The sequence below is a fragment of the Plutella xylostella genome, chromosome 15 (genome assembly GCF_932276165.1).
Source record: "Plutella xylostella chromosome 15, ilPluXylo3.1, whole genome shotgun sequence".
NCBI lineage: Eukaryota > Metazoa > Arthropoda > Insecta > Lepidoptera > Plutellidae > Plutella > Plutella xylostella.
Genome location: NC_063995.1, coordinates 337901 through 356054, shown reverse-complemented (window position 1 = coordinate 356054; position 18154 = coordinate 337901). Strand labels below are relative to the sequence as shown.

At 42.9% G+C, this 18154-nt stretch overlaps 1 protein-coding gene and 1 long non-coding RNA gene across 9 annotated transcripts in view; one reads left to right on the top strand and one right to left on the bottom strand.

Moving 5' to 3' along the window:
- Positions 1–906: 906 nt before the first annotated feature.
- Positions 907–18154, bottom strand: part of LOC105397529 (protein transport protein Sec16A) — a 41723-nt gene continuing 24475 nt past the window's right edge. For 4 of the 8 annotated variants that reach the window (XM_048626121.1, XM_048626124.1, XM_048626128.1 and 1 more), the window contains 12 exons: positions 14573–14832; positions 14191–14342; positions 13893–14007; positions 12608–12700; positions 11794–12108; positions 9246–9335; positions 8574–8729; positions 6023–6126; positions 5520–5659; positions 3332–3471; positions 2334–2370; positions 907–2300 (listed from right to left, as the gene is read on the bottom strand). In XM_048626121.1, the coding sequence (XP_048482078.1) occupies positions 2284–2300; positions 2334–2370; positions 3332–3471; positions 5520–5659; positions 6023–6126; positions 8574–8729; positions 9246–9335; positions 11794–12108; positions 12608–12700; positions 13893–14007; positions 14191–14342; positions 14573–14832 (1619 nt within the window). In that variant the 3' untranslated portion in view covers positions 907–2283. Of the gene's footprint in view, positions 2371–2682; positions 2719–3331; positions 3472–5519; positions 5660–6022; positions 6127–8573; positions 8730–9245; positions 9336–11793; positions 12109–12607; positions 12701–13892; positions 14008–14190; positions 14343–14572; positions 14833–18154 lie in introns of all 8 variants that reach the window. The other 4 variants (XR_007267132.1, XM_048626126.1, XM_048626123.1 and 1 more) reach the window with 4 other exon arrangements.
- Positions 15391–18088, top strand: LOC125489656. Its single transcript, XR_007267134.1, has 2 exons — positions 15391–15734; positions 17797–18088. It is a non-coding gene; the product is annotated as an uncharacterized LOC125489656 (long non-coding RNA).

Here is an 18154-nt window from a genome sequence, read left to right as displayed (position 1 = left end):
AGTTAATAGCCGGATCCCCACCAGACGATCCAATGCGATCCGATCGCCCGATCCAAGAAGTTTAGTATGTAAGAATTCTTGGATCGCGCGATCGGATCGCGTTGGATCGTCTGGTGGGGATCCGGCTATTAACTTGTGATAACAATATCTATATATACAGGGTGTCCCAACAGGGCACCCTGTATGTATGTACAATGAGGCTGAGAAATATAAAGAGATGGCGTGGCGCTGTTCAGTATGACGTATAGAGTATGACAAAAAACTCCTCGAGATGCCACTCTTTTCAGAATTGTTTATTTTTTCTCTATGTTCCAATGCCAACAAATCTCTGAAAAGGAAGCATTTATAATTCTACCAAGTGGAGTGACGAGATCAGGTGATCGGCTGCGGTGTGCATGAAGCTGGTGGTGCTGTGCGCGGGCGCCATGTTGCTGTGGGTGGTGGGCTGCCTGGCCGCCGCCGCGCTGCAGCTGCGCGCCGCCGCCCGCCTGCGAGACAGCAGGGACGGAGAGAACACCACGCAGCTCAACCTGTAGGAACTCCCAGTGTGGAACGGCGGCTGTGAGCTTGAGATCATCTAACCGGCACCGGCAACTTACGCCCTTTTGTTGGTTATTATGATGCAAAGGCTTTATATTAATAAATTAAGATGGTACTTGTGTAGCCTGTGTGTTTTATAATAAGTACATTTATAAAACAATAGTTGCAGTTTACTTTTGCCAACTTAGATTTTACCAACTCATTCGCTAAGCTTCGAATGATTTTTTGTAGGATGCAAAATATCATCGCAAATCATTAGGACAAAATAGCCCCATTCTGTATTCACCTCCACTTATGGCAAAAATAATAATTTGGTAGGTTATTATAGTTCACAACAAAACAAAACATAAAATAAAAACACACATCTAAGCATAACATAAACAATTTATTTTATATTATATTCTCATTAATATGTTTGAATCATTATAATACAATATCTCGGAATACATTGAAATCCATTTAATGAGTCTACCAAATTCCTCTCATTTTATTACACTCCAAATATACAAATACGTAGATACTATATATCGTTCCCCGCGGGATGTCTGGACCAGCCGCTATTCTGTACATACCTCCACATTTTATACATAATACAATTAATGTCTTCTGTACATTATAATGACTCTATTTTACACAATCAAACCTAAATTCATGAATAAAAGAATATGTAAAGAACCATCAAAGAACAGTGATTTATATTACTGACTATGTCTAACTAACAGAGAAATAGAATAAACTCTGATTGCACCAAACTAAAACAACCAATTCAAATATATTTCTATACTTTCTATGAAAGAACAAAAAAAAGTACCTACCTAAACGAAAAATAATAATACCAATTTTTAACTCTCCCAATAATTAAAATGAAAATAAATGATGAAATATACGAGCATAATGAAATATTTAAAATTGAATTAAAGAATATAAGTAAAGTATAAAGAAAGAAAATTCTAATAGAGTAAAAATAAAGTTGAAAATTAAAATATATTTGCTAGCCTACGTCTCGTCGTTATGTCGTCACTAGATCACAACTAAACACGTTTAGTTGCCAAGCATGCCGATGTAGATGTTGCCAGGCGCCACTAGTTACTGTGACTTATCATGATTATAATTATCCTTTCCCACAAAACTTAAACAGTAGTTTTATGTCTACATTTCGTGGTGGATAGCTTTTATTTTTAGAGTATGGGAATGATTTGTGAATAATTTACACTCTAAACTTCTTTTAACAAACTGCTACCTAAATTCTTAACATGATTAATATACGCTATTGTCACATAATAATGGTGTTATGATATTATAACTGTCCCGTTCTTCCTACAATATAATAAAAGCGCCCGCGCGCTAACAAGTGTCGTGAGATGGATACGTATCAATAAGTTAACGCATCGAGATCTCGGCCCCTGTCCCACTGCTCACTAAACTTTATTATAGAATTAGGTAAACTTATAAAAAGAAGAAAAAATTATAAGATGTTTTTCCTATTGATGTGGTTTTGCAAATGACGCCATTCGAAATTAAAATCTTGTGGGCTTCTGATGCCATGTCACAGGCGCGAATCACCCGTATTAAATGGGTGCCCATACTGCCCATGTAAATTGAGCCGTGCCAGGAGTATGTAGCCACATAAGAGTGGATGCAAGGTTTTATTTATATTAGGTAGTTGTTTAACCGCGTCCCTTGAGACCGGATGCTGCGTCCCAGTGCGGGCGTCGGCGGTCGCTGCGGCGTCGTGACGTCACGTCAGTGGCCCCACTGCGGCGACGTGAAGTCACGTCAGTGGCCCCATTGCGACTGCGCCTCCTCGGTGGTCGACTCGGAGTAGCCACTCTGGAACATTCACGGTAAAAAGTGTATTAACTTAAAATTAAATGGTGACGGTAAAACATGGTGAATTAACATAAAATTAAAAGGTAATGTTTTAGCTATTACAAATCTCGTATGCGCAATCTTTGTATCTATCTCTCTACAGTTGAGATACATTATACAATACCATGTGGATGGGACATGTAGATAGAGTTTTAGATATAACAAAAACTGTAAGTTTGTGGATTGGGTATCTATCAGTATTCAGATTTATCTACAACAACTATGACTACTACGGTAGGTGAGTTGGAAATACAATTAAATATTTTGGCTTACCTGCTAGTGCTAGTAACCATTAACAGTACTATTATCCTGAATGCATGAAAATGAAATTACGTATGAGATGCTTCTACATTAATAATCAGACAATTTGATATCAGGACAGGGACGTACGGAGGAGGAGGAGGAGGCGGTGGAGGCGGGGGCGGGCGCGGGGAGGGGCGGGATGCTTATTGATACCATCTGTGGGGTTTACTGCTTTATTTATTATTATTATCTGGTACTAATGTATATTCATGAATATACCCTATGTCCTATGTGTGCGAGTCAAATCTAGCCGCATGAAACAGCCGCATCTACTGTGATAAAAAATACTCTTCATCATAATAGACAATCGGTTTAATTATGGATAAACAACGATAAATAGCCAAAATGTATGCCTATCTTTAGTAGCACCGAAAAGTTTGTTCGAGTGGCCTATCCTCTCACTCTGCCACTACCGGCTACCCTTTGTACTGTAAACACAAAGTACAGTCAGCTGTATAAGTAGCTATACACTTTTTTACCTTGATAAAATCACAAATTGCCAATAAATTCATTTAAATTTTGACGGTTTGATATGTACGTAGTTTGACATGGTACAAAAGTGTATAGCTACTTATGCAGCAGACCAACATTTTCCTTCATAATGTTTGTAAACAGTTACCTGCGCATGGTGCATGGGCGCGGGCACGAAGTAGCTGGGCGGCGCGGCGGCGGGGGCGGGCGGCAGCAGCTCGGCGGGGGGCGGGGCGGGGGCGGGCGCGCCGCCGGGGTTGAACACGTCCACGTACGACTTCTTTATGTCTGTGGAGGGGAGGGTAGTGGATGGTGAGTTTATGATGGTCAGGGAGAGAAGGCTTGAATAGATAAACGCAATCATCATCACGACCCATCACGCTCCCACTGCTGGGGCACAGGTCTCCTTCCAATGAAGGAAGGGTTAAGGCCTATTCCACCACGCTGGCCTAGTGCGGGTTGGTGGACCCGAACACAAGAAAGCTTGTTCTGAGAGAGTTTAGAGAGATAAACGTGTATCTATTTATTACTAAATGTGAAACTATTTTCCAGCCTCAAGTCTTATCAATGCCACAATAATACTGCTATACCTAGACTACACATAGCTACACATAGTAAAGCACTTTTATGGGATAACTTGTTAAAAACACTTGTCTATACAATCAGACACGATTGTCAACAAGAACTGAGAATACATAATCTGGGGGCACGGCAGTGCCCCCACCAAGTCGAGCAAAAAAGCGGCACGGCCGTACCATCCTTTTCTCGAAGCAATTCAGGCCATTTTCGACCCCCTGTAACTTCGTTGTGGATAAAACTAGAAGACTGAATTTTCACTAACCATGCAGGCATTGTAAAGACACGGTATATTTCAAATTTCATTCAATTTGAACCAGTAGTTTAAAAATTTTAACGGGTCAAAGTTTCTTAATTTTGTCACTGACTGACTCACTCACCGATCATAAAAATTCTAAGGCACTTCTAGCAAATTTGGAATATAAGTAGTGTTTGGTTTATGAACCAAGGAAAAACTAAAATATTTGATTATTTATTAAATTATTACTACCGTGCCCCCACCAACTCGAGTAAATTTTTTCAATTTTGGTCCAGTTTTCTAGATAGGTACAAAACTGCTTAAATAATTTCATAATCACATATCTTGGGGCACTGCCGTGCCCCCACCAAGTAAATATAGGCGCACGGTAGTGCCCCTGCCAAATCGAGCAAAGGATTCGCGTCATGCAAATTAAATCCGCAAGAATGGATTACCTACCTACGGACAAATTACATCAGGGGTCAAAGTTTCTGACTCACTCACTCACTCACCGATCATAAAAATTCAAAGGCACTTCTAGCAGACCTAGAAGCTTCAAATTTGGAATATAAGTAGAGTTTGGTGTATGAACCAAGGAAAAACTAAAATATTTGTAAAATTTTTCAATTTTGGAACAGTTTTCTAGATAGGTACATAACTGCTTAAATAATTTCATAATCACATATCTGGGGCACGGCAGTGCCCCCACCAAGTAAATATAGGCCGCACGGTAGTGCCCCTGCCAAATCGAGCAAAAGATTCGCGTCATGCAAATTAAATCCGCAAAGGATGGATTACCTACCTACGGACAAATTACATCAGGCTACCAGTGCTACCACTTATAGTCAAATTTTCTTAATTTACAATGAATTTTGTGTATTGGAAACTAAGGTTGAAATTTAATTAGGGAAATTTGATGCAGTACGAAGTATCAAAGTTACGTTTATTCATTACACGTACATTACGTAGCCAAAAATAAAGATTCTTGATTCTTACCTTAAGTTTGCGATTTATGAAGGTAGCCAACCTGCCAAACTAAGTTAACGCACCTACGTACCTAGAAGGTATGTACCGAAAAGAAAAAAAGTAGAACTGTCTACAAAATACAAAAAGAAATGAGATGAATGAGATCCCATCAAAAACAATACTTGTCAAAAAAACCAAGTCTCGTAACTCAGTTGTTCTACGGTAAAAAGTTGTGAGATCCATGTAAAACCAAGTCTTATCCACGCACGCATCTCAATCTTAAATATCTTGTATAAATGTTTTATATAAATATATTGACTTGGTCATCGCACTAAATAATTTAATTAACACGTGTTTCCATGCGATGGCCGAGTCAATATATTTATATAAAACATTAAAGATATTTAAGATTGAGATGCGTGCGTGGATAAGACTTGGTATTACATGGATCTCACAACTTTTTACCGTAGAACAACTGAGTTACGAGACTTGGTTTTTTTGACAAGTATTGTTTTTGATGGGATTATCTTTACTCGAATGATTATGCAATACTCACGTCTACCCTTCTGCATCTTGAAGATGTTGGAGACGGGGGGCGCGGGGCCGGCGGCGGGGGCGGGGGGCGCGGCCGCTCCCGGCGCGGGGGGCGCTCCGGGGGCCGGGGGCGCTCCGGGGGCAGGCGGCGCCGCTGCGGACCTGGATACATAAAGATTAAGATTAGTTGAAATGTTATAAGTTAAGCATGTCGTCGAGAGATCGTGCGACATCACTACGACTATAAAAGAATGGGTGGCTTATTGTGTTTGGCTTGTGGGTGGAGGACGGAAGGCGGACAAAGGCGGTCACAGAATGATAGCCTAGAGACGGAAGAAGGATTTTGCCGCTCTGTTCTTCCCCGCAACCCTGCAGATACTATCGGACTATGTGGCAGGTGGTCCGATAACATCTGCAGGGTTGCGGGGAAGAATAGAGCGGCACAGGACTGGAAGAATTGGCGTAGAAAAAAGGAGACCAACAGTGGGCAATCAAGGGCTGATGATGCTTATTATGATTGCTTACATTTGCTGTGGCGTGGCGCGCGGAGGCGGCGGCGGCGCGCGCTCCGCCTCGTCGCTGGTGCCGTCTGTGTTCTTCCAGCGCTTCGTCTCCGGGTCCCACACGATCTGGAACATTACACAACAGTTTTAACCTAACACACGATCAAATGGATACGAGCCAGAGATACAGAGACAAGATAAGACTATTTAAAGGTGTGTATATGTGTGCCATAAATGCATGAATAACAGTTGTGAACCTATCCTACCTGTGTTTTACCTAATATTTTACAAAAGTATTGTAGAATAAATGGTGTGTTAGTTATAGCCCTATAGTTTATATAATTATACTAATTCTAGCTACCTTTATTATGTAATAATGTTAACAAGTGCAATAATAAAAGACAAAGAAAAAAATAAGTGTTTATTTAAGAAACTGAGCACCCAAAATATAATACACTCGCGAGCAACCAAATCGACTCAAGCCTTCACGGCGCACATATACATTGATTTTCCTAAAACGATAAATGGTAAATATAAAAGTGATATGTCATTCGAAAGCTGAAGAATTAGGCTTTCAATTAAGATCAATACCATAAAAAAAAACTAAGCGCAGATTTAATGACGCATTTTAATTGCCCGTCAGTGTTAATTACCTCATTAGGAATCCACGCCTTGCGCTACCTGATCCCGCTATAAAACCTTTCCACATCCGGTGTACCTTATCAGTCGCTTGTTGCAAGTTGACCGGTACACATCTCGTTGCATTGTATTCCTTGTTTTCGCAAACCCATGGATACCACACCAGAAGAAGCTGCTCAAGTTGTTGCCTTGCTGCAACAAGGGTTAAGTCAGCGAGCAGTCGCTGCCCAGCTCCACTTGAGCCAGTCTGCTGTATCCCGAGTATACAGACGGTTCCAAGAGACTGGTGCCTTCAATCGAAGACCAAGAACGGGCCGCCACCGCTGCACTTCAGAGAGAGACGACCGCTTCATTGTCTCAACCTCGCTGCGCAATCGACACCTTACGGGCGTTGATGTGCAGCAAGAACTGAGACGTGTACGACAAGTGGCTGTCAGCGAGTGGACAGTGAGAAGACGCTTGAAGGAAGCCAACTTGACACCAAAAAGACCTGCATCAGGCCCCAAATTGACTGCAGGCCACCGACAAGCGCGTCTTCAGTTTGCTCGAGAGCATCTCGATTGGAGCATTGCGCAATGGCGGTCGGTCCTGTTTACTGATGAGTGCAGAGTGTGTCTGCATGGCAGTGACAGGAGAGGCCGGGTCTACCGGCGTCCGGGGGAACGATTTGCCCAATGTTGTTTCGCTGAAACAGTAGCATATGGCGGCGGTTCCTGCATGATGTGGGCTGGTATTTCTCTAGAGGGAAAAACCGCACTTGTTTTCGTGCCTGGAGGCGGCCGAGGAGGCGGGTTAACAGCTGATCGGTACATCACCGACATTCTACTCGGTCATGTTGTGCCCTATGCAGAATTTGTCGGTGAAGACTTCGTGCTAATGCACGACAATGCCCGCTGCCACACGGCACGAGTCAGTCGGCAGTTTCTGAGAGAGAAGGAATTGCGCACGATGGACTGGCCTGCGCTCAGTCCTGACCTGAATCCCATCGAACACTTATGGGACGAGCTCAAAAGAAGAGTTCGGGCCAGGAATCCAGTCCCTGCAAGCGTGGACGAGCTGAAGACAGCTTTATTAGAGGAGTGGGACGGCATTCCTCAGGAAACTGTCAAAAAGTTGATAAGGTCTATGAGAAACAGGCTGCAGGCTGTAATTAGGGCAAGAGGGGGCAATACAAAGTATTGATTTAAATAAATAAATTTTTATCTTAACATTTTTTGTTTAATTTGTATAATACGATACCCATACCCTTTTTTCCTAAATTCCCGTTTTTCCTACAATTGCGTTCAGACATCATTTATTTCAAAAATGATGAATGGATTTCAATAATAATGATATCAAATTAAAGCTGACATCTTAAGCTTTTAAATGACATATCATTTTTATTATTTCTATTCATAATTTTACTTGTATTAATGTATGTTTGCGCCGTCAAGGCTTGAGTCGATTTGGTTGCTCGCGAGTGTAGAATACATAAATAAATAACAAAAACCACAAATAAAATAAAAATACTTAGATACGATAAAAAGTCTATAATAAATACCTACACTAGCCATAGCCATAAGAGCTAAACAAAAATATCGAATATTTTACCTAATAAATTACGAGATCACAAATAAATCAGAATTTCACTGCCTATAAATACAATATACTATTTTACCCTTCTGAATTTAGCTGTAAATAACAACATAAAAATCAACTAAAACTTCCCACCTAATTTATCTACACACTAACTACAACAAAAAGAACACACTAAAACCTAAGCACTACCTACCACCACACTAAAATCTATCCACAGCCAACCCCTAAAGTTTTTTAGACAATTTTTTTTATGTTCATAAAAAACCCTTCCTACACCCCCAAACCGCCACCACCTCTCATCACAGCAGCGTGTACACAGTACTAGTACTAGCAGCCCTCCTGCCCCCGCGACTCACGGTGGGGTTCTTGTCATCAGGCAGGATCATCTGATTCGGCGCGCGCAGGCTCAGCTTGGTGAGGATGCCCCCGAGCCAGCCGCCGCCCTTCTGCGCCTTGGCAGTGTCCTCCTTGCTCTTAGCATCCTCCTTCTTGCTCTTGTCCGTGCTCGCCGGCTGCGGGGGAAAGGGATAGCGTTATGGTGCGAATGCAGAGACTTGTGGGTTACGTAAGCTACGGTAAGTTTTGTAAGTGCAGTATTATTGAAAGGTTTGGTATGTTAGAAGCGAACAAGATAGTCGGAAGAGGTTTGAATGCACTTTCAATTCAAAGTGTTGACTTGACTGACTTATACTGTCCCCTAATGGGACAGAAACCATTCACAGTGGCTCTTCATTCAATTCAAAAGTTCAAGGATATAAATAACGTAACGTAACTTTCACATTACATATAGATAGTCGAGTTAATTTCATTAGTACCAACGTTCCGGCAAGATGAACTCAAACTTATTATAAAACACAAACTAAACATAGTTCTGGTTTAAACGCGGCTTATAGACTACCGATTTATATGAAATCTGGACTATAACGGGTTCTAATTGCCGAACTATCTTTAGTCTACGTTTTATAATAAGGGGGGAAAACACTCATACGAACAGCACACACATACATAACACTGATGTCTGTACACACCTGTTTCTCGTCCGTGTGTGGTTCGTCGTAGTCGGTATACAGGCTGGGGCGGGCGGGCGGCGCGGCGCCCGGCATGCTGATCGACGGCGCCTGCGCACGACACACCATACGCAACGCAACCAACGCCCCACGCCAGTAGGTGGGTATTGCACACGCATATGTTGGCATTCAGAGGAATTCATGGCCTTTGTGTTGGCATTTTGATTTTATAACTTTTGTACGAATTTGTGATTGAAAATCTGCGTTACAGTGCAGAAGTTTGCGTCATCAGTAGGTTGAAAAATATTGTTTGGTTTTGTATATGATAATGAGCCAACATATGCGAATGCGTGGGACGGGATTGCGAGGGCGTTTATTACAGTTTAAAATAAGGCTGTTCTACAATTTAATTTGTTTGGAAAGTTTATGTAATTATGTAAAGCTACTTGCATGGACAGCCAGTGAATAAAAAGTCAAGCCTTATTTTAAAAGATGACACAGAAATAGAAATTAAATAAAATCCATTCAGTCGAACAAGACAATCCTATCATGATCAATGCAGCAAGATTTTTTTAAATGTATAAATATGTATACAGGCTTGTAGCACTGATCAAACAAGGTAAAAATTTAGAAAATATAAAAAAAAACACTGAAAAAGAAATACATGGTTAATAAAAAATATATATAAGTACATATAAAATAAAACACACGACAACGAAAGCAGGACTTCAAGCGATGTAGTGACTGCGACTGTGGTATGGACCGTTAGACACTCTTGTATGTTATGTTTGTGACGAATACTTCGACTAAAACCAGCATTTTCATCTAAACGTTTATTGTATACGACAACCATTTCTACTACTTACAACATCATGGACAATTTATTTAACTACCTACAGATGTAAGTTTGTATAATTCGAAAACATTGTAAAGATTTGCATTTAAATATTGTACGATTTAGGCTACACGGAATCTAAATAAAACATTATGTTACAAAACAAAACAACAGATTGTTATAAAATTTAAATAATATAAAATATAAAACAGATCTTCTTTGAATAAAAACAATACTTTTATAAGATCATCGGTATCACAGAAAAAAACGTTTTAGAAACTTTACAAATAATACTTTTTTGAATACATAAAAATACGTTATTTATACAATTGGTTAGTACATTTTATCTCTCTCAACGGCCTACTCCTATGGCACTTTGATTAGAACATTGCAAGCTTATTCCTAGTGGGGTAAACAACAAGTAACATGTATACAACTATATAAAGGCGACAGGCTCGTCTATGTTGAACGTCTTGGGCCCGGCGACGTAGTAGCGCGCGTCGGGGTCGGCGGGGGCGCGGGGGGCGCGCGGGGGGGCCCCGGCGCACACCGGCTCGTCGATGTCGAAGGTATTGACCACGCGCTTGGAGAAGGCCTGTCTCCGTGCCTCGCCGCCGCCGCCGCCGCCGCCGCGCGCCGCCAGGATCGCCTCGAACTTGTCCAGGCTGCGCTCGATGGTCCTCCTCAACTCCCGCTTGTGCAGCTCGGGGTCGGCGGGCGGCAGGGCGCGCGGGGCGGGCGGGGCGCGCGGGGCGGGTGGCTGCTCCTGCGCGGGCGTGGCGGGCGCGTCGATCGGGAACGTGCCCCCGAACACGAGCGGCTTGTACCCCCCTCCCCCACCGCCCCCCGCGCCCCCGCGCCGCGCCGCGCGCGCCCACGTGTCCACCGTGCCCGAGATGACGGCGCCGTAGCGCGAGCGCGGCTGCAGCGGGCGCAGCGGCGGCGCGGCGCGGGGCGCGGGGGGCGGGGAGCGCGGCGGCGCGGGGCTGTGCGCCAGGTGCACGTCCAGGTCGGACAGCGGCGCGGGGGCGGGGGCGGGGGCGGGGCGCGCGGGGGCGGGGCGCGGCGGGGGCGCGAAGGCGGCGGCGGCGGGGGGCGCGGGGCGCGCGGGATGCACGCGGCGCCGCAGCCCCGGGGAGCGCGCCGGCCGCGCCCCGCGCTGCGCCCGCCACAACAAATGCTACGTTACTACCGGTTCAGGACCACTCACACCGCAATGTGCGCTTGTCTCACGTAAGTTAAGGTGCTGTTAGCCACATATTTAAGAGTCAGCCAGTTATGCAGTGTAAGTCGGTTCTAAACGAGTGCAATATCTCGATTTGGTTCGAGATGACGCACTCAGCTTATTTTCTAATTAAATTTAAATTCACAAAAGTAGGGGATCTTGTGTATAAAAAGCCTAGCCTATAATGCTGGGATTAAACAGTATGATGTGTCAAACATAAACAAGTTATTTATGGTATTTTAGCTAATAATGGTCTGTCATATTTGTGTGACTTTCAATGATATGCGAATAGACAACACGAGTCAATCAACACCCTCAACACACACAAGCAAACCCGGAGAAGTCCTTTACAATAATCTACTAAATTATTTTAAAATATTACTATAATGTCATCGCGTCATCACTTGTATCAAAATTAGCCCATGAATGTACCAAATATAATAAAAATGACTAACCCACAACCAAAAATACCCCCATCATCGTCATCAAGAAGCATTTACCCAACTTACCTCATTATAGCCGTAGGTAGACTCGCCCTGCCACTGGTTGTACGACTCTCCGTACGTCGGCTGGTCCTCCGTCTTCGCATAGCTCTGCTCCTCGGGGGCATAGCTCTGATCTTCCCTCGCGTAACTCTGGTCATCCCTTGCATAGCTCTGTTCCTCTCTGGCATAGGTGGTCTCTTCAGGGTTGTAGTTGGTCTCCTGAGTGGCAGTCTGGTCTTCTCGTCCGTACCAGTCCTCGTTGTACGAGTAGGTCTGGTCGGCGGAGTACGAGGGGTAGTCGGCGGGCGCGGCGGCGGGCGCGGGCTGCTGGTACTGCGACTGTGTGGGGAAACGAGGGATTATTTATTGACGCTTTGAAGGAGCATGTGAGGTGTGTTGGTGTTGAAAGGAAAATAAAAGTTTGTCAAAAGAGCTTCTCAATGCATCAAGTGCCTTATATGAGGACGAGAGTATGGCGAGGTCTATACATATAAATGATCGATTTTCAAGCTTTTAGGTTGATGTCATTATTATTTCTGTTGTGTGCACGAAAGGAACTTCCTTGAGTATCACATCAACTGTATTTTATTGATATACCTTCGGCGCAACCTGAGCAGTCAGCGATTGACGGTATTCGGTCTGGCTAATTCTGTCATGACTGTGTCAAACACTAGACGGGCTTTAATGTCTTATGTGTGTCACCGACACGCTAATAAGAAAAGTTATCTATGTAAATAATCCATCGCAAAGCGTTCGACAAGTTTGTTTTTATCTCCACAGTTTATTTAAACATTAGTGTATGGTTATTATCAGCTGGTAGCTGCTAGTCCATACATACCGTTGTCTCCCCCCACTGGTACTGTTCGTAGCCGGGCGCGGCGGCGGCGGCGGCGGCGGGCGGCGCGTGCGCGGGCGTGCTGTGCGCCGAGTTCTGCGGGAGGGACGGGGGTTGTAGACAACACAGACATGCGGGGTTAGAGGGTCGATGTGTAAGTGAAGGGAAAATCACACCGTTAACACTGTAGTTTTATGGATTTATACACAGTTTTGAAACGGGTTCCGCTCATCTCGCATAATCTTTATTGACCAAAACTCATTTCGCATAACTCGTATGGTCTAAACTTTTTTGGCCGAACCATCACTTTGCCAAGACTTATGTGGCATAAGGCTCGTTTCGTCTAAAACTCTTTAGGCACAATCTTTAAACACCTAAGTTTCGTTTGCTCAAATTTATGTTCGTCTATACCTATGTATAATCTTGTTTCTCCTAATGTTATCGTAATAAATAATATATTAAGTACGTAGTTAATGTACAAATTGTGGTATTTTTCTCCTACATCCCGAAAATCACGATATTGTATGATCAAAAAATCGAAAGTTAACGACCAATATAATTATTGCAAACCCCATGAGATCGAATCCTAAAAATAGGTGCGACGACGAGCAAAGCGATGAGGAGCGTGTTAGGTGCACATGTTCATCAAAACCAAAGCGGAGCGTTTTCCAAACAGCGGAAACAATACAAGGCACCAGTTTGCGCTATGTAGGGAGACGCTCCGTCAAAGTTAAAGCCAAACGAATATTATTACTTTGTATAAACCTATGTCATAGCATTATTAGACTATTCAAGATTTGGCCATACCATTATTAGGCTAAACAATGTTATGCGAAATAACTTTTTACTAAACGAGATTTATGCCATACGATTTTCGGCGTAACGAGACTTTGACCAAACGTTACTATGCAATACGAGATTAGGCAAATAAATCTTATGCCAAAAAAGGTAGAACCGTTTTGAAACAAAAGGGAATAACTGCAATGTTATATTTGTAGTGATGAATTTGATAACGTTGCAGGAGTTTTAGCTTTGGTTAGGTTAGTGGTGGCGATACACCACTTGCTCGCATTCACTATGATATTCAGTCAGTCACACATGCTAATATTCCGTCGATAGCCCGTCTAGCTCGCATCGCAAAACCATGTGCCTCCTTCTGGCAGCTGTTCCATAGTGGAGGTCCCAGCATTGCTCGTGTTGCGTAACCTAACTAAAAGTGAATGTAGTCCCATTGGCGACATGCTATTCTGAACTTGCATGCAATACCTCCTGACTCCCGGCTACATACCTGCAGCGTGTCGGCCAGCTGGCGGATGTCGTCCTGCCACTGGTGCCGCGGCGACGCCTCGCTCTCGCCCGACGCCGCCGCGTCCTCGTCCAGCTGAGGCTCGTGGTACTTCAGTCTGGAAGATACAATGCATTATTACGCATCATGTTAAAAAATGCAGGGCAAAAGACGGCATCTTGTGTGGAAAACGTACATTAATTGACGACAGTAACCATGGTAACATCCATAGACCACCAGATTGTTTATGGAGCGGGTTGGCAGCTGCCAATGCGAGGGCGGAAGGGTCAAGGGTATATACCTGTCGGCCAGGGCGGCCAGGCGCGCGGGCAGGGCGGGCGCGGCGCGGGGCGGGCGGCGCGTCACGTCCCGTGCTATGCGCTCGCAGTACGCCAGCGCGCGCGCGTACAGCCCCGCGTCCACCAGCCTCGTCGTCAGCAGGAACTTGTACACCTGCCAGGGAGGATGGGTCAGTACAACATAACAATACAGATCATTTAAAGAGTCCAGATAATCTTTTGAAATAGTTACCAGAACGGCCTATTCAGTTAAGTTGGAGGCAAAGTTGAAGCGCAAAACGAGCGTTTCGTGCCAATATTGACTGTATTAATAGAAACAGCTACACCATTCTTAAACGTACAATAACACCTATCTAAAAAAAGTATAAGAAAGAAACAACTCACATGCAAATCATCCATAACGAACTCCTGATTCAGCGACATGGCGTATTCATAGATCTCCGTGGCAAAGATGGCTTCATTCGTCGCGAAGGCTTGCAGCTTGTGGGCGCGACTGTCGGCCAGCAGCAGCGCCAGGCGCGGGGGCGCGGCGCGGGGCGCGGGGGCGGAGAGAGGGGCGAGGGGGTGCGGGGAAAACGGCACGCCCACGGATAAGTAGATGAACTGAGCCGAGTAGAGGAGGCCGCGGGACATCAGGCTGTCACCTGGGGGAAATAGCGATTTTGAGTTTATTACACTAGATGGCGAGTCCTTAAGTCTAGTCACCTAACGATTTTATAATTAACGATTCACAAAAGTAGAAGAACATGTTCTTCTCGTCCAAATGCCTTTGTACTTACAACAATAAATCAAAATTGTAGTTTGGTACACATCATTTGTGAAACTTAGGAAAAGAGGACACCTCCTATGGGCATGATGGTCATGGCACATACGAGTATAAGCGTAACGTAAAGTGATCGTCTTTTTTAATTCTGTCAACCAGGCGTTCGCAAGCTCGCGTTCTACTGGTTGACAGAAAAAAAGAGGAGAAAGACGTCTCTCGCAGTTTTGTGTTGAAGCCCTACGAGTTGTAACGTTGTAGACGTACATGTCTTTAATTAAACATATTTTTAAACTTAAACTAGCCTATTTTCTTATTTTAATAATTAACTTCACAATAAATAAATAAAAACATTAATTATAAACCTAATAACTAGAACTTAATACAATTTTAAAAAACATAACTCCATTTAAAAGTACAATCACACTGATTTATTCATAAACAGTTTATGGTAGAAATTTAGTTTCATAAACCTGCCCACATTTTAATATTGGTAGAAATTTATTGTTCATAACCTGGTATTATTTTTAACATTCCGTGACATCGTGACACTTTCAACGGCTGTCGCCGCTCGCTAGTCATTCATTAGCTTTGCCATCACTGGACTCGAACGTACGCTTGCGCATCTAAATAATAATTGCTTTCGCTCATATCATTGCGACTTAAAAGTAAATTTTTAAATAGATAGTGCACCTTAAGTGTCCTAACCGTTCCGGGTCCGCTATACAAGGCGCTGCTGGCTCTGTGTACCTGTGTTTTACATAAATCCTCAAACCCCCATATTGGGTAAGTTGTGAACAAATGTTATTTATTTTAATTTGTGTGCTAACTTTTCTTCTTAGCTTTTGAATTGCTGTTGATTGTCTTTTTATTGGCGGTTACGGTGTTCAACCGACCGTTGGAATATTCCAGTGGTCGCATTTTGAATACCGTATCCTACCTTCACCTTTTTAATATTTTCATTTTTAAACTTGTAACTTAACCCGTATCTTCCTAGTGTTCCATTTTTCAAACGGTTACTTTGTTAATTTTTTTCTCGAATTTTTTAACGTATCTTTAAATTAATGCTTTTATATTGGTATTACTGGCATTACTAGCTGTTCTTTGAATAAAATACATTTCACTTCGCGCGATTGAAAACGCTGTAAAACCTAAATTTATTTTGAAGTTTTAAGTGAAAATTATAGCAAAAATAAAAACGTAAGTAATTATGATGTTTACATTAGACTAGTGATAATTTAGGTTTTATACACATGCTATAATATTGTTATATCATGTCATAATACATATTTAGAAAAAAAATGAAAAATTGTGGCTTTATGTAAGTTTTTATGTACCGTTCCATTATTGGAGCAGTAGGAACATACAAGTCGTAATCTTTATACATTAGGATTTTTACTTCAACAGTATTTCCTTTTAATTATGATATTATTTTATAGCAGATTGAATGTGAATTAGATAATCTCTCAGTTGGAATAAAATGACGACTTGTTCGCGGCTGATATTTTCATCACACCTCCTGACAACTGTCAAAATAGTGACAAAGACAGCGGTTACGAAGAGTTTGCAAGTGTAAATAATTTCTCTAGACATCAGTTACTGGCAAAAGCTGAACTCTGGGTCACCAGATCGTCTCAATCTGAGTCTAGGATAGCGGTGGGAGCGGTGGCAACTCAGTCGGGTAAGCGCCCGCTTCTAACTCCAGAGATGCGGGTCTGGAATCCCGGCGCTGACATGTACCAATGACTTCTTTGAATTGTACAATGGATACCATCGCTCTTACGGTGATGGAAAACATCGTGAGGAAACCGGCATAGTGATGTAGATTTAGCACATCTAGATATGCACTCCAGCACCAACCCACAGTGGACCGGACCGGAGACCGATGGATGGACGTGGTGGGAAATGGTTCAAGCTTGAGAAGGCACTTTAGACCTTGGGGATATGCACAATGGTTCCACTCGAGAGAGCCAGGTGCTACTTTGGTACTAACACCCCCACAGAGAATAGAATAGAATAGTCTAGGGTATCGAAGAAGCTTGTAGAAAATGAAGAACAAGTGGAACCAACACCTTCCACATCGTCAGTGACGCAGCCTCCACAGCCTATATCCTCGTCGACGGTAACACAGGCTCAGCGCCAGCCCCCTCCAAAAAGAAAAAGTAGAACTCACAAGAGAGTGGAGGTTTCTAGATATTCCAGAAAAAGCTGAGAAGGAGTACCGTGAACCAGATTTCCTGGAAAACCCAGTGCATCAAATGTAATGTTGCTTTACATTACCAAATGCTCTTTTCTTTTTCATACTCAATAACACATCCAATTATGTATTTTTACGTAATAATTATAAGATTTAAATAATATGTTTGTTTATTTCTTTTCTCTATCTATTTTTTAACTTCGCACAATGAATAAAAAAGTGAATACAATCGTTTTATTTCCCAACGAAATCCATAGCCACTAACAGTATCTTACATGTATGTATATTCCTACTGTTCCATTATTGGAACGGTTACAAAACTAAAAATCTAAAAAAGATATATTTTTTTTTGGTATGCAGGTCTCATTATACACCTATAAGCCTGTTCTGATATGAGTTTCATAAAAATTGAACTGGTTTTACTATGGTTGGGATGATACGAGTTAAATATTTCTTTTTAATTGCCTTCTACATTCATTATCTTTTGTTAAATTTAAAGCCTACTTAATTCTTCGCATTTGTAAACTCCGTTCTGATTGTTTTCACCACGGCACCGCTTGCTACATAAGTACTTACCTACAATGCGTTGCCGTCGGTGGTAACACGGAACGTTATGGAATCATTCCTAACGTATTTCGTTGGCCATTCCAGGGTTTCAGTACGGGGTTTAAGAAGATTTCAGTACGGGATTTAGAAGACCTAGGCTTCTCGCTTGGCTACCTACTGCTGCATCACCCTCTGCTTCGCTTCCGCTTCGGACCTACAGCTGAGCACGGCGACCTACAACCCTGCCCGTGGCTGACGACCTGTTCCACCGGCATCTGACCATCCAGGGGAGTGCTTGAACTACGCAGTGAAATCAGATACTAGGCCGACACACCACGACCCGTTCTACCGACTTAGGTGGCCTGCGGCCATCAATAAACTATTTTCGTTGGACCTACCTACCTCTTTTATTTACCTCCCAGTAGGGACGATAGGTAAACAGGTAGGGAACGTCACACTGGCG